This window comes from Myotis yumanensis, unplaced genomic scaffold (genome assembly GCF_028538775.1).
Source record: "Myotis yumanensis isolate MYYU_CA2020_CCGP unplaced genomic scaffold, mMyoYum1.0.hap1 SCAF_9, whole genome shotgun sequence".
In the NCBI taxonomy this organism is placed as follows: domain Eukaryota; kingdom Metazoa; phylum Chordata; class Mammalia; order Chiroptera; family Vespertilionidae; genus Myotis; species Myotis yumanensis.
In genome coordinates this window covers 71158035-71175542 of record NW_027223760.1, presented here as the reverse complement: position 1 = coordinate 71175542, position 17508 = coordinate 71158035, and the positions used below count along the sequence as shown (strand labels likewise).

General features: G+C 40.6%; 1 protein-coding gene across 3 annotated transcripts in view; it reads right to left on the bottom strand.

Annotated features, from left to right (window-relative positions):
* LHFPL3 (LHFPL tetraspan subfamily member 3) overlaps nucleotides 1–17508 on the bottom strand; it is a 479961-nt gene that overhangs the window by 124022 nt on the left and 338431 nt on the right. For all 3 annotated transcript variants that reach the window (XM_070425186.1, XM_070425187.1, XM_070425185.1), the window contains exon 2: nucleotides 5602–5838. In XM_070425186.1, coding sequence (XP_070281287.1) covers nucleotides 5602–5838 — 237 coding nt within the window. The remainder of the gene's footprint in view (nucleotides 1–5601; nucleotides 5839–17508) is intronic.

The window sequence follows — 17508 nt, the reverse complement described above, 5'->3', positions numbered from 1 at the left end:
TGAACATCATGACTTTGTTGTATAAGGTTTTTTATTTTTTATTCCTTCCTCCTTGCTTTCTTCTAGCTGGTTTGATATTTACCCAGAGATCCTTTCTCAGGGACTGAAAAGATCAATCCTCATCTCAAGGACTGAAAAGATCATTGAAATGTCAAAACTACTTTGGCCATTGAAGTAGAGTGGATAATAGAGCATGTGACAGCCATTCAGATTCAGCATTGCCCTTGCCCTCACATTCCTAAACCACATTTGACTTTAAGTCCACTAATTGGAGAAGGCTGAGAGGAAGATACTGACTTTGAGGACATCATTCGAGGTTGGGTATAGGTTAAAGAGAGAGCTCCCTCTTTGAGTGCACCATGGTGCATTCATGATCTCAATGTGTATTTGTTGAATGGACTATAGTCAATCTCAGAAGTTCAGATGTTCTCCAAGTTACCTCTAGACCTGGGTAAATTGAAGGAGCCAATCTCCAGCAATGCATCCATGAGTGACTCTTGTAAAGTTCTCTTCTTTCCACCACTCCTTTGTATGTCCTCTCCCTCTGCCTCTTTGCCACCAGGGATGGCCCTCTACCCTGATTCTTTGGGTGAGTAGTAGACAATACTGACAACACGGGGGGCCCCAGATGCCAAGCAAGACATGGAAACTATGCCATTTGATAAATGTGTAACTAACCATTATAGATACAATATATGTTTCTAAAGAAGTCAATAGCTTAAGGTGGAAGAGGGAGTAGCAATGAGTGGACATTAAAAGTAGGCATATTTCAACCTAAAGGAAACAAGAACTTTCTAAGATCTGTGCAACAATGAAATGATCTCATGAGAAAAACATTAGAATAGACCCATTCATTCATTCATTCAATAATTCACTCATTCAACACATCATTATTGAGCTCCCACACAGGCCAGACATTATTCTAGGCCCGTGATTTTCAACTGGTATACTGCAAAACAAATTTTTAAACATGCAATACCTGACTATTTTTACTGGTAGGGCTGATTGAAAATTTACTGGTAGGGCTAAGTCTTGAACATCATGACTTTGTTGTATAAGGTTTTTTATTTTTTATTCCTTCCTCCTTGCTTTCTTCTAGCTGGGTTGACATTTACCCAGAGATCCCTTCTCAGGGACCAAAAAGATCAATCCTCACCTCAAGGACTGAAAAGATCATTGAAATGTCAAAACTACTTTGGCCATTGAAGTAGAGTGGATAATAGAGCAGGTGATAGCCATTCAAATTCAGCACTGCCTTTGCCCTCACATTCCTAAACCACATTTGACTTTAAGTCCACTAATTGGAGAAGGATGAGAAGAAGGTACTGAGGGTCTTTCCCCTTAGATTGTCAAATAAAAAAATGACAACAGCCAACACAACAATAGCCATCCGATGTGAATGAATCAAACTCATTCCTTTTTTGGGGGTCAGATTGCCAAAAAATATATTATACTTGCCACAAGACTTTATTAATTAGTTTATGTGTGCCATGACATGAAAAAGGTTGAAAATCGCTGTTCTAGCAGTAGTGAACAAAAGAGGCATAGATCCCTGCCCCTGTGAAGCTTTTCTGGGGGAAGATAGACAACAAGAAAAAAGAGGTAAAATAAATCGTGGGTTAGATGAATAAATGTAGTCTATATACATATTGACTATATATTGCTCCCCCACACATGCTTTTGTTGGACTCTTCCAACCCTATGGAGGAGGCAGGACTTGGTATTATTATTCTTCCCATTTTAAAGATGGTGAAGAGGCTCTGAGATGTTAAGGGACTTGCTCAAAGTCATGTGACTCATATGTGCTGGAGTTGAGATCAGAAACAAAGTTTTTATCTCTAATCTGGGGCTCCATTCACTGTCAAGGTGTCCACATGGACACCACATGGTATGAGAATCCAGTGAGGCAAGGAGGCTCCTCTGCTGTGGGTCAGAGCTCCTAAATTTGACTAATTTTACTCCCCGCCCCACAATATATTTTAAATATATTTTTATTGATGTTAGAGAGGAAGGGAGAGGGAGAGAGAGAGTCAGAAATATCTGCAATGACAATCACTGATTGGCTGCTTCCTGCATGCCCCCTACTGGGGATCAAGCCTGCAACCCGGGCATGTGCCCTTGACTGGAATCAAACCCATGAACTCTCAGTCCACAGGCTGACATTCTATCCACTGAGACAAACCAGCCAGGACCCCAAAAATATTTTTATTCATTTCAGAGAGGAAGGGAATGGGAGAGATAGAAACATCAATGATGAGAGAGAATCATTGATAGACTGCCTCCTGCATGGCCCCCATTGGGGATCAAGTCCACTATCCAGGCATGTGCCCTCACCAGGAATCGAATTGTGACCTCCTGTTTCATAGGTCAGTGCTCAACCACTGAGCCACTGCGGCTGGGCTCATTTTACTCTTGGTGATGTGAGTGAATGGGGCTGTGACAGCACGGTTCCGAGGGTAGGTATATGGTTGAGGGAGAAACTCTAGACAGACTTCCGCTTGAACTTTATCTTTCCCTCCCCTAGTCACCCATGCGTTGCTAACAAGTCCCTAAAAAAGCCTTTAGTGTTCACTGCTCCGAGGGTAGGAGCTCTTTCCACCCTCGGAGTGTACTCAAAGGACACCTTTGAAGGTACTGAAATATTTTACTGCTGGGAGAAGCCCCAGATGCCATTTAGACAGCCTGCACTGAAGGAGCTTAATTCTGGGCTAGTCAGATGTGGGTGCAAGTTGCAAGGCTCCTCAGGGCTGTCAGAGAGAGAGAGCACTAGCTCTGGGTGGTGCCAGCTCTTCCCACTACACCACGCTGCCGCTCACCGTGGGGGCCTGGCCTGGCACGGCACACATTCCGAAGCCTTTCTCACTTAGTTAAGTAAAATAAATTTATCCTAACTCCCTTTATTAGAGCATTAAGAAGAGCGTAAGCCACTTAATAAATAAACGGTAGCTGGAGTCACCTCTTGATGGATAATCATGTTTTCTCATTTGCGGTGCAAGTACCAGAAGACAAAGTGCCTTTAAACTGGCTGGGAGAGTCCCAATGATCTGATAACAATTCCAGAGACCACATACACAAGTGAAGAACAGACCTCTTTAAAAGTGGTGTCTGACAAGGTAAGAGATACTTGTGGCGCAGAAGCTATGGAGAATGTAATTATTTACCCTTTGACAACTAATGCAAGAAGTTGAAAATAGAGCTTTCATTTCAAACCCTTTGTATCTGGATGAAACTTTAATTTTACATAATTAAATTGACTTCACAGTTCAGTGTGTTAAAATATGCAATTAAGCGGCATATCAGGGTTAAATGCCTACTGTGGTTGGTTCATTTAGAAATCACGTTGCCGAACTCCCAAACAAGAATGAACACCTGCCTGTCCACTGGTATCCCAAGAGCCAGGGACAGCACAGAGCCCGCAGGGTGACTCCCCAAACTCAGAGTCGGCAGTAGAGTTTGCATACATAAGCTCCTACATAAAGTTAGTTGGATATTTAAAGAGTTTTCACTTCTCTTTGTTTTTCAGTGTTTTTTTTTCTTTTATGAGAAAATATTCTGGGACTTGAAGGAGCATCATAGATTATTAACTTTATCTCTTACAGAAGTTCCTTCTAAAACAACACTGCATCATCAAAATTGTTGCTTTCTGTTGTATGTTCAAACTCATTCCAATTTTGCCATTTCACATTTTAGGATACATTTCAGCTAAAGACCTCTTTTAATTTAACTTTGCACTCCTGGAAAGGAGGGCTTAAAGAATGTTGTGGGAGGTGTTGAAGGGGAACACTGAAATGGTCTTGGGGTGAGTTGACTGGGAATTTATCTTAAGGAGCAGTGGTCTAGTGGTCTATATAGATGGAGTCATTCACAGTGTACCTCCCCCTCATTTTCCCTTTGAAGAGCACCTCTGTGATGGTTAATTTATGGCTCAGCGGTACCCTATATTCCCTTTCATTTTAACACTCTGAGTGGAAAATTGTTCAATTAGAACTGTGTTCTCTTCCCTTCTTTAGTATATTCTGGAATTCATGTAACAGTGACTCTTGTTTTGTCCATTGGGTGGTTGTTGGGAAGGACTCATCAACCTAAGCAATATCCTTGCAATGACACATGGGAAATCTGAACCCATTTGGTGGCTTCTTCAGACAAATGGGGAAGTATGTTGTTGCTACAATAATTATAAAAACCACAAAAAGAATATATGATCATGACATGAGACCACTTAAGACAAACTTCTTTGAATCAGGGGAATACGCAATATTTGTAGGTTTATTCTCTCTATGCTGTTTCTGTTACTTATTATAGGATACTAGAGGTCCGGAGCACGAAAATTCATGCACTGAAGGGGTGAGGGGTGTCCCTCAGCCTGGCCTTTGCCCTCACACAGTCTGGGCGCCCTCAGGGGATGTCTGACTGATGCAGGGATCGGGCCTAAGCTGCAGTCTGGCCTCCCTTTGCGGGAGGCAACCAGGCGGGCAATCAGGGGATGGTGCCGGCTGGCAAGTGGCTGGCCCTGCCCCCCCATCGCCCCTTCGCCTCCACTGGTTGCCGCCACCCCTCTCCCCCATCGCCGTCCCCTCCCTCTGCCCTCTGGCATGCACCTTGGCTGGCCTGGCACCGCCTGCTCACCGGCCCTGCCCCCCGCCGAACCGTCATTCCACCATTAGGTCTATTTGCATATTGCTCTTTTATTATATAGGATAAGTTGCTAGGATGATCAACAGACCATAAAACTGGAAGACTATAAAAGATAATACAGAGTGTATGGTGATATAATGTATGTAAGAATGCATGATGTTTTACTCTTTTGTGTCAAGGCTTGAGATATGGTATTATTTGCTTCCATGATACCAGAAGGCATGATGGAGTTACAAAACTCTTATAAAATTTTGTGAGTTTGATTTGCCTCTGTCTCATTGCATTGCCTTGGAACCCAAAAGGGGCCTTGATGACCAAGGGATATCTTTGTAGTTTTATCAGAAAAAATTAATAGTGAAAAAGTATGTTTTAATAAGTTAAAAGTTATATTACTATATCCACACAAATCGTAAACACACCCATTTATAATCAATTTCATAATTACAAATTATTCTTATCTTATCAGCTATTTCCTCCCTTATAATCTATAGAATATTAATGGTATTTAGTTTGGGTTATTGCATGTACTTGAAAGCCATAAAATTACTGTTTAGTGAAACTATGTTCGTGCAAAAACATACAAAATCACTGATTGGTCTTCCCTCAAGCAATCTAACTTTGGAAGTTTCAACATGGAACAAGCGTTTAAATAATACCAAATAATAAACGCTACTTTTCACAGCAACTATAAATCTTACACCATTTCTCAGAAACATGCATGTTTGATTTTCTACAAGGCTTAGGATTCTGGTCTCATTGTATACAGAGCCTATTGTACAAAGATCTGAGCTGCCTGCAGAGTAGAGCTACTGGTATCTCACAGAGTTCCAGGTAAAGGAATTCTTGTTGTGAAATAAAAGTGTGGCACAATTGAATGCTTCACCAGTGTGGCCTGATACTCTCTGCTACTTTATTAAATCTGATTTGATACCGCTACTGATTTTAATCCTTCAGATGCAATCTTACCTTTGTTTTCAGCCTTCAGTTCCTCAGCCATCAAGCTGTCTTGTCGGTTACCAAGCACAAATGCCAGGAACGAGAGGATCAGGGCATCCAGAATCCCAATAATAGCCAGGATGTACGCCCAGCGGACAGAGCAAGCCCCAAGCGTGTACTTGTCTGTCTTTTCTCCACACATCCGTTTTACTTCTTCTGAATCCCAGCCATCGGGGAAGATCATACAGCCAAGCACAAGGCAGGCCGCTGAGAAAGAGGGCAAAAACAAAAAGAAAATGAAAAGAGTTAACATAAATTTAAAAACCCCCACACATTTTAAATGTGCCCTTGACCGAAATCGAACCTGGGACTCTTCAGTCCGCAAGCCGACGCTCTATCCATTGAGCCAAACCAGCTACATTTTATTTTAGCATCCTACCTGGGATGGATATTCCGCGCCCCCTTACTTTAACTCAGTGATTCCCAAAGTGGGCGCTACCGCCCCCCGGTGGGCGCTGCTGCGATCCAGGGGGGCGGTGATGGCCACAGGTGCATTTGGGGGCGATGAGTAACTGCTATTAAAATTAAAAAAAAATTAATTTCCAGGGGCTGAGTAATATTTTTTCTGGAAAGGGGGCAGTAGGCCAAATAAGTTTGGGAACCACTGCAAAAGCAGCCCCTCCCCACCCCCAAAGGGGACATCTGGCCCAACTGGCATGGTTCAGTGGTTGAGCGTTGACCTTTGAACCAGGAGGTCACGGTTGGATTCCCAGGTTGAAGGCTTGATCCCTAGTAGGGCTTGTGCAGTAGGTAGCCGATCAATGATTCTCTCTCATCATTGATGTTTCTATCTCTTTCTCCTTTCCCTTCCTCTCTGAAATCAATAAAAAAGAATATATATATATATATATATATATAAAAGGGGGACATCTGTAATACTTTCAACAATAAAGATAAGTTTTTTAAAAAAGCAGCCCAGAGCCCTGTAGGAATGCACTTCAGAGCGAGCCCAGGCATACTGAGAGAAGTGAAGGGATGTTGATCTGTAAGAAAATACAAAAATATTGAATTTTGGTGTTTATTTGTATAAAGCTTCCATTGTAAATAGGAATCATATGTAGAAGAAATCATAACACCACAGAAGGATAATTCAATGCTGGCTTTGAAGAGCTGTGACAGAGCCAGATAAGGGACTAGGATAACATGGACAATGCCAGAGGGTATATTGACTTTGAGTCACAGCAAAATATAATTTTATGTTGTGACCTCTGAAACACACACACAGAAAAGTTTCTTGAAACCGTAGTTTCCACATGCAATTTACTCTGATATTGTCTATCCTACTCTCTGTTCTATTTCATTTTTTAAAAGGCTGAAAAGCACTGCAACATGGTGTGGCACCACTGAGTTTTATGGGAATTCAGAAATTTAAGGATACTACTTGTATTTTTGAGTGTGTCTGTGGGGTTTCCCAACCACCTCAACAAACAGTACCTAGACTCTGACTGGATGTCCCACAATTCAACTCAATTCTGACACTATCTACCTAGAGATAGCACCAGATTCCACAGGTCACGGGACTGCTCCCCACTTCACATGCCAGTCTCAATCCCAGATTATTACCTGTGTTCTGATAACTGGCTACAAACTGTAGGTTCCAATGACCCCTCCAAGGCAGGATGCCAATGGGAAATCTAGTCAGTACTTCTGACTCACTGGCTATATAAATCAGAGGTTCCCAGGACCCCTTTCTCATGTTCCGTTAATTTACTAGAGCAGCTCACAGAACTCGGAAGCATTTTACTTACTAGACTACTGGTTTATTACAAAAGTATCTATTTACTCAGAAACAGCCAGAACAGATGTGTAGGGCAGGGTATGGGAAAGGAGCAGAGCCTCCATGCCTTGTCCTGGTGCACCACTTCCAGCACCTCCACATGTTCACCAATCCGGAAGCTCTCCCAACTCCATCCTTTGGGGCTCCTATGGAGGCTTCCCAGGCATGATTGATTAAGACATTGGCCATTGGGGATTGACTCAACCTCCAGCCTCTTCCCACTCCAAAGAGGACAAGGGGATGGGACTGAAAGTTCCAACCCTCTAATCACATGTTGGTTCTCCTGACAGCCAACCCCCATCCTTAGGTGAGTGGCTAAAGTCACCTTATTCACACAGCAAGAAACATCTTTTAGAAGCTCTATGCCAGGAACAATGGAAGAAGACCAAATACATGTTTCTTATTATAAATCACAATATCACAATTGCCCATCTTTGAACTCCCATAGCTGTTGACTGTACCTACCTTAGAATCCCTGTTACTTTTTATATTTGTTATTTATTTGCAAATATTATCTCAATTAATAGACTAAAAGCTTTCTGAGCAAAGAGTCTTTGGTCAGTCATCATATTCATAGCACCTTATACATAGTTGGCATTAAAATACTTTTGAATGGGGGAGTGAATGAGTGAATATATGAATTATAATGGTTAGATAGCACACTCTAAATATAGTTTATAGAAGTCAATATCACAACTACTCAAGGTCACAAAAACTATAAAAGGTCTAGTTACAGAGACAATTTTGTTATGACTAGAAAGCAGATTATAAGTACTTGGAAGAAGAATAATTAGAAAAAAGTGAAGTTAACGATATAAAATATTTTCAAATTCCTGTTCTCTTTGAATCTCTCAGCACTCTATATTAACATTCTCTCTAAGGTATTGTCTAGCAATAACAATGTATGTATTTAAAAAATATGTGGCATTCATGAGCAAAAATTCATTTTATTTGAGAAGACATAGAAGATCTTTGAATCCAAACCATGGTTCAGAAAAATCACCTCTAAGGATGCTATGCTCCTTGGAATACTTAAAAAATATTCTAAATGATTGTTTACATATTAAAAAATTTTGTCTATGAGAAAATTAGTTTCTTATAAAGAAAAAAATCAAATATTTTTCTTTTATGAATGGGAATCCCTTGGAGAATGACTTACAGCTTTAGTAATAGAAATCTCCATTGACTAGTTTAGGCAAATTATTGGACATCACAGGACAAGTTCACTGGAACAGGATGTTTGTGGAATGGTGACATCAACAAAGACATCTTTTCTCAAAGACATCTTCTTTTGCACTCAGGGTAGACTGACTATATTAAAAGTTTCCATTTATGGAAACTTAGAAATTGGGATAAAAAGAACAGAGGCAGAATTAGCACTCTGAAACTAAAACTATAGAACAATGGCAATTCTTTGTTCCCTATCTTCAAAGTCTATTTTAAGTGAAGAATCTGAAAAAAAAAGATATAATATACAATTGTGCTCAGTTTTATGTTGTTATAAAATTAGAATTTTAAAAATGAAGGTCTTATTTTCCATAGTCTAAGGGTGTTGGCTGTTCAGAGAAATCTTAATATAAGAACTGGGCTAACAAAGTCAGGGTTTGGTCTCCTCAGGAAACCAACCCAGGGTTAGGTCTCCCCCCCGTCGCCCCCAGCAGCAGTGTACTCCAGGTGCCCGCACCCAGCAGCCGTGTACTCCAGGGCCACAAGGCACTGCAATATGTGTTGGACTCTTTGCCCCCTTTTTGTTTGCCTGCTCTTAAAGTGACAGATATAATATTTTTATAATTTATATGTTTGGAAAAATCTCAATGCTTATATAATAGGGTACTGAAAAATAAAACAATTGCATTAAAAAGTGTTCAAAACGTGCCCTGACCAGTTTGGCTCAGTGGCTAGAGCGTCGGCCTGTGGACTGAAGAGTCCCAGGTTTGATTGCGGTCAAGGGCATGTACCTTGGTTGCGGGCACATCCCCAGTAGGGGGTGTGCAGGAGGCAGCTGATCCATGTTTCTCTCTCATGGATGTTTCTAACTCTCTATCCCTCTCCCTTCCTCTCTGTAAAAAAATCAATAATCAATAAAATATATTTTTAAAAAAAGTAAGTGAAATCTCTAATTAAAATCCAATTTTTAAATAAATAAATCCTATCCTTTTAAAAGCTGTGTTTCTAGATAGCTAAAACACATTTTATTTTCTGACAATGTATTATCAAAATATACATTTTCTTCCTTCCCCTATCCAAACTTCTCCTACTTGGCTATTGTGTTTTATTTTTGAAAGACTGAGGCCCCTGAAAGTTATAGTGTGTTTAAGATTAATTTAAGCCATTAAAATAGCTTAGGCTCTGTTGGTTTCTTTGGAAAGGTATTATTATGCTCTGCATTAATGCTTGAATGCTATAATAAATTCTGTTTTCTGGCATTCGATTAGCCAGAACCTTATTAACCTGCACGATTTGTATAGCCACTGAAAACAAACAGCTGTTCCTAATCCTGACTAAGAAGTACCTGCAAGACCTAGGCTAATGTCTCAGTCAATAAAATATTAAATACTATTCCTCTTGGCTTTATAATTAATTGCTTCTAATTCTTTACAAATTATTCAACCTGTGAGATGTAACACCATAGTTACACTAAACAGTAAACTATACAAAGCACTGGAACATTTGATGAATGTGGACATGCTATTTCCTGACCACGAGGGATACTGGAGAATTAGTTCCAATTGGGCTATTATCCAAAATTGGGTTTCTTATTAGAATGTCACCTAGGAAATGACTACCTTACGTGCAGCTATATATATTCCTTCATCACAGCAGCAGGTTTTCTGCAAGTATATCAGAGGGACATTCTTGAATGTTAAAGAGAAAGGAGAGCCAAGTTGGAGGTGAGCAGAGAAGAAGGATGAAAAGAAGACCGTGTCCTTACTGTATGATTTCATGACGTCTTCTAATCTAAAATACATAATAAAGGCACCCTTGTGAGGACATGATTGTGATCACAATTTTAAAGCACATCCCAAATGATTAGGAAGCATTTGCATGCTGAAGGGAACCTCTGTGTAGAAATTGATGTCCACAATGGGTTCTTACCAAATAGGACACAAACAGCTAGTGGTTCCCCAGAGCACTAATTGCTCTGGGATTTGTTTTTTAATCCCCCTCCCCCAGCCCCAAAAGAGCTGAATGTAAGCTCTGTGAAGGAAACATCCTTAGAAAATTCCACAAATGTTTTTACTTGGGTCTTTCTCAAAAAAAAAAAAAATAAAAAAATGAAGCGAGATGAAAAAAGCAACAGGGGGCCGGCCTATGGTTTGGGTCACTTGGGTCTCCTGATTTTGCTGGTCCAACTGTCCTAATCAGGACTGTTAACGTTGGGAGCCTGAGAACTGCTTATTCTTTGGACGGGAAGACAAAATCTAAATTCATTCTTTAAAAAGTCTATGCCCTGTTGCACAAAAAGCATGATGAACTGCCTCATGCTGCTGAAACACTCAAAGGGAACTTGGTGAACAAAATGAACCTGCATCCACTTAACACATTGCGTACCGCATAGAAACCTCTAAGACATACGCCAGGGACCGCACGTTTTTGGGCAAACTGCACGTTATTTAAATCATCATAATGCACTTTAGGTGTTGTTTCTCAATAATTATAACATTTTTATTTACAAAAACAATTAAACAATTAAAGTTCCTAGTACTTTTTTAACGTATGGTACTGCATAAAACATTTTCCTCTATGAAGAGGGACCAAACAAAATTTATATAAGTATCTAGATTCGCTCCTTTTTCCATGGGCGTGAAAAACGACAACACTCGTGAGCGGTCCTTAACAGATGGCACGTGAAACACGAGAAAACTCCTGAGCGGTATGAAATGTGTTAACTAACAGTTATTCAGGCAACAGTCATAGAAGACACTGATGCCCTCACAGCTGCCAGGCTGTGGAGGGGGAACGTGCAGAGGAGGACTCTCACTCTAAACACCTAAGAAAGGGGACGCAAGAATCATCCCTACAGCTTCTTCATTAGCATATGGCCAGCAAACTTGAGCTACATGGTATTTATATGTTTGGAAAAGGTATTATATTCATACCTCAGTTTACCTCTGGAAAACTGAGTCACTAGACAAGCCAGGACATGACTTACTGTGGTTTAGAGTCCAGTGGAGAAAACAAATGGTCTCCTGATAAATTTTGATTTTAAACCCAGTATCATTTTATGGGCATTTAACATGGGCCATAATACAAAAGATACAACATACCTTAGAAAGGGGTGGTGGTGGTGCAGGGGGAAGGGGGGGTAATGTGTAAATAAACACTGGGGTCTCAAAGGGAAGAGTTAGAAAGTTGGGTGTGATAATTAGAACGTTGCTGCTCTGCCCAGACAGTCAGCCCTAACTGCCTGAGCAAAGGCATCTGTACCTGTGCGGAGCGAGCTCTGCATCCCGAGCACAGGTTTCACCCACTGCAAAGAACTCCCTTTTATAGAATGACTAGAGGCCTGTTGCACGAAAAGATTCGTGCAATAGGCCTTCCCTTCCCTGGCTGCTGGCACCGGTTTCCCTCTGGTACCTGGGACCCAGGCCTTCGCTCCGGCCGGAGCCGCCTTCAAAGCCTTCGCTCTGGCTGGAGCCGCCTTCAGTGTTTGCTCCGCTGCTTTGCGCCTATGTATGCAAATTAACTGCCATCTTTGTTGGCGGTTAATTTGCATATCTCGCTGATTAGCCAATGGGAGGCATAGCAAGGTACAGTCAATTACCATGTTTGTCTATTATTAGATAGGATACCAGACACAAGGAAAAGCATTCAATTGTAAACCTCACTTGCTAATTTGCTCAAACTTTGAAGGTTAATAGCCAGATATAATATAAATCAGAATTTAAAACTTAAAAATACAATGCAGTTCTGATCTCTAGAATGCTACTAGCCGGCCTTTGATAAAGGTCTCAGATCCAATAAAATTCATTGACATCTTGATAATGACAATAATACCCACCACAAATGGGGTGCACCACCCATGCACAATCTCATTTAATTCTCAAACAAAGCAAAGGGCAACATGAGAACACTTCTTCTTGGCTCCTCTAGTTTTCACAAAGAGGGATTTTTTCTGACCCTTTATCTCATTCCTTATTCCTCTCCATGGAGATAGGGTGAGTTCCCCAAGGAATATCTGGTGGAGAGGAACTGGAGTACCAGCCGAGCCCTTTCCTTCCTTTAGCTCAGGAGATGTTTGTTTGTGGGAACCTGTGTTCCACTCCCCTGTGAGGCAGATTTTATACAGCCTGGGCTTGGGTTTCCAGTGCTGCCTGGGCAGTAGGAAGATAAGTATGCCAACTTCTGGGGGTGCAGATTAGGAAGCCCTTTTGGCTAAGAAACCCAGATCCATATTCTTCAGCCTTTCTCATAATAAAGGGGATATTTTGGTCTCCATCTGCCAGCTCTTCTCTCTCTCATCTGGTTGAGAGCTTGGGAGGCTAGAAGTCTGAGATCAGAGTACCAGCATTGTCCATTCCAGTGGGGCACCCTCTTCTAGGTTGTATAGAAGGTTGACTTCTTGTCCTAACCTCACATGGCGGAAAGAGCCAGCTGACTCTCTGGCCTCTTTGTATAAGGGCACTCATCTCACTCATGAGGGCTCCACACGCATTACCTAATTACCTCCCAAAGGCTCCGGCTCCTACTACTGGGATTAATGTTTCAACCTACTAATTTTGGGGGAACATAAGTATTTAGGCCATTGCAGAGGGGGAACAAAGGGTTGTCATTCATTGCTTTCTGCCAACCCCAACATTATTTTCTTTTGTACAGATGAGGAAGCTGAGGCAGAGATATTTCAAATAGTGGCTCAAGGTCATACAAAGCCCCAAAACAATAGAACCAGGATTTGAATTCAGGCAGCCTAGCTTTGGAATCTATGGTTTTAACACCATTGATGCTATTATCTTTTACTTATCAATAATAGTGATGCTTGCTATAATCACTTTAAAGTAGTTTTAGTTCTAAGAACACTCACAGAGTCTTGTCAGTACTTAACATATTGTTTATAAGTTAGACATTTATTCTTTGAGTATAAGAACTATTACTTAAAATAACACTTAGAAGCTGTTAGCTTTTGTATGTATAAATATTTCTTTTGTTTACATTAGTATTTCACCTAACCATAATTCTGTCTTATATGTAGTGCCAAGAACATTACAGTAATTATTAATTCTAAATGTGTGGGATGGGAATTAATGAAGTTTTACTGCATAAATATATGTAATTTAGTTTTATACACATGTCACAAGAAAATCATCCCTATCTTTTGGATTGATATTTTAAGTTGGCTATAAAGGCCCCTTCCCCTGGCTGGCCCTGCCCCTGATTGGCCCTCCTAACCTGATTGTGGGTGGGGCCAACCAGCCAACTGTCTTTGGCCCCTCCCCCCAGCTGGCCTGGCCTGATTGGCCCCGATCAGGGTGGGCTGGCCAGACCCCACCCATGCACGAAATTGTGCACTGGGCTTCTAGTATGTAGAATAAGTAATTCCTGCTTAAGGTAAAAATTCATGTCATTCATGAATCAATTAGGTTCTATTTAAGTTTTGTGAAGATTTCTTTCTTTCAAAAGACAGTGTTTTAATGAACAATTTAATAAACACACAACTGAAAATGCTGGTAGGTCACAAACATGTCTGAAATTTGCAGGTGAGCCCTTGACTTAGGCAGCATTTTCACTTGCTCTCCACTCTGACTCACCATGGGACTCAGGGAAAGTCACTGTTGGCTAGAGTTAGACAAAGTTGGAACCTCAAGCCAATTTGTCAGCTTTTAATTTCTCAATTGAAGGGGTGGCCTTAGGAGCCACTGAATTCTTCCTCAGATGATGAGCTCTCTCCAGCCTGCTAGACCCCAGAAATAGGGTGCCCATTCCAGACTCTTTCCTGAAACAGAATTTGGCACCAATGATGGCAGCACAGTTTTCTTTTACACAGGCTGCTCACTTTTAATTTTATGCCTTTGAAGTAACATTTTAATGCTTTAGAAACTTCAAATGGCAAAAACTGTTCAAAGAAAACACATGGAAAAAATACATAGTACTCTAAAAGTACTAGAGTGGAACCAAGTTCAAGAAAAGAGTGCTTCTCCAACCATCCTTCATAAGGAAGGACCTTACTTTCAAGGAGGCATCAGATACCATATTTGCACATGTTTAATAGGTTCCCAGGTTATACTTTTCCACAATTTGGCTGATTATCTATCTATCTATCAATCTATCTATCTATCTATCTATCTATCATCTATCTATCTTTATCTATCTATCCCTCTGCCTCAGTCCTGGTCCTTATTTAGTTTAAAGAAAAGTTGCATAAGGTATGGAGTGCTGTCAATCTCTTACAGGGAGAGTTTACAATATAATTCAGGACAGACATGATCTAGACGAGGCACTGAATTATTTTCCACTGCAATGAAAAGAGCAGCACAGCACCATGGGGCTCTGGATGGCAAATCTTCAGGGTTGACTGTTCCTTATGCTTAGTGTGCTCCTCGTCAGTGCTATTCCCTCCATCTGAGCATCTCGTCCTTTGGATACATAAGATCAAGGTTACATGGACTCCAGGGGCCTGATTTATTACATTTAAAACAAAAACTACTACAGAAAAAGACTATTATTTGAGTTTTTAAATTTCTTGCTCTCTGCCCTCATCAGATTTCCCTTAAATGTTTGTTTGTTTTTTCAGACTTCCATTCTCTTTGCTGCTCCTTGAAAAATTTTATTCAGACTTGGGAAAATAATTTGAGATATGTTAGTTAGGCTATGACCAATCTATGGTGAAATTTTCCAGTAATTTATATTTTTATTGAGAATGCTGCTGCTTTAGAACAAGAAACTGTTCCCAGAGAAACCAAATTGGAACTGTCAGTAGTTATCAAAAAAAGGTATAGGACGAAATCCAGTTCAAGAGATGGTGAGAGAAGTCAGCGTGTTAAACGTTCCGTCAAAAGATTTTCGCACATCTTTCAACTTCAAATTCTAAAAGCAGTAGCCAAAATGTTATAGATAAAACCTTGACCAATATGACATTTGAAGAATAATGCCTGAAGAACAATGCCTTCCCTTGGTTAACATGAAACTTAACCCAGTCTTAACTTGCCAGTGAAATGCCCAGAAGGTATGTTAGTTTTGAACATCGGCACTAGAGTAGCTGTGGCGAAGGTTCTAGAAACTGAGCAGGGAGCTTGGGCTTTTGCTCTTTGCGTTAGGTATCTTTCCTCCCCTTGAGGCTCTGTACTTTCATCCTTTAACCATAGCCCCAGGTTCCTTCTTGGTATTAAAAAAAATCTATTGTAATTTATTTACCACTCTTATACCTGAGGCCGGGGTATGCTGATGGAATTATAGTACTTTGCTGATCTAAAGCATTTTAAATTCTGGGGTGGTGCTCATATAAATTACTGATGAAATGCTTAGTTAGAAACATTTAATACAGTGATAGGACAGTACACTTGTTCAAATGTTTCACTAAAGAATTTCCTTGCTTCTTTCAGGTTTGTCTGTTCGTTTTGCTTTATCACTATTTGAATCCAGAATACCAGTTGCATGTTCACCCAGAGTAGGGGATATTAATTCTTGTTGGAGACCAATATACGACCATGAGAACTTAAAACTTCTGAATGGAAATTAAGAACAGTCTAGACTCTGGTGGTCCATGAGGTCCGAAAGATTGGCGACCACTGGTCTAGAGCAGCCATGATCTGGGCCTTGGTCCTGGTCCCTATTTTTATATGTGCCCAGCTCTAGGGGATAAAAAGATGAACACACATTATCCAGCCTACAACACTGTGTGCTCTCCCTCATCAAGGTATTGTCTGTAGTCTTCAAAGAGAAGCTGATTTTTATATATAAAAGAAATATCATTTGGGAAAAATTGCAATTTTGTTGATTCTAGAGTCAAACACAATCTAGATTAGACATTTCCTCATTTGTAATGTGTATTCATTTTCTATTGCTACTCTAATGAATCACTACAAACGTAGTGGCTTAAAACAACACAAGCTTATTATCTTATTGTTCTAAGATCAGAATGCTGATATGGGGCTCACTGGGCTAAAATCAAGGTGTTGGTAGGATTGTATTCCTTCATGGAGGCTCTAGGGTTAATCCATTTCTTTGCCTTTTCCAGTTTCTAGAGGCTGCCTGCATTCTTTGGCTAATGACCCTTTTCCATCTTCCAAAGTCTGCAATGAGTCTAGTCCTTTTCACATACCACATCTCTGACCCTCTCTTTTGCCTCTACTCCTTCTATTTTTAAGGATTTGTGTGATTGGATTGAGTCAACTCAGATAATCCAGGACAATCTCCCCATCCCAGGGTAAAAATGATTAGCAAACTTAAATGCAGTTGCAAATGTAATTCCCCTTTGTCTTGTAATTTAACACATCCACAGGTTCCAGGGATTAGAGTGTAGACATCTTTTGGGGAGGAAGCAATATTTTGCATACCACATAATGTTACACAAAAGTAGTGTGTTATATAATCTTGTTCCTTATTTCTGATTTGTAGTTAAAATAGCCCAGATCAAGGGGAATAAGTCAGTGGTAGATCTCCTGTGTGGCATAAACACTGAGCACTTGTGCTTCCCAAGTTTGGTTCTCCATGGATCTCTGCTGGGTTTTCTCAGCTTGTGACATGGTTCTCTCTTGGTTTCCTGCTTAGCTTTACAGTTTCATGTTGGGACCAACATTTTCTTTTTAATATGTTTTTATTGATTTTTTTTTGAGAGTGATAAAAGGGTGGGGGAGGGAGGGAGGGAGGGAGGGAGAGAGAGAGAGAGAGAGAGAGAGAGAGAGACTGGGGATTGAACCAGTGACCCATAGGTGCACAGCACAGGATGATGCTCAACCAATTGAGCCACCTTGGCCAGGGTGGGACCAACATTTGGTATTATTTTTAGCCTGCTTACCTGGAGCCTGCTATCTTTCCTGGTTTTGACTATGTAACATTTTTTTTCTTACACCCTTAAAGGCAAGCTTGAATCAATCATATGCGAAGGCTGGATCACCTTGACCAAAGCAAGCAATGTCCATAAAGGTCATGACTTGGGGGCCTTC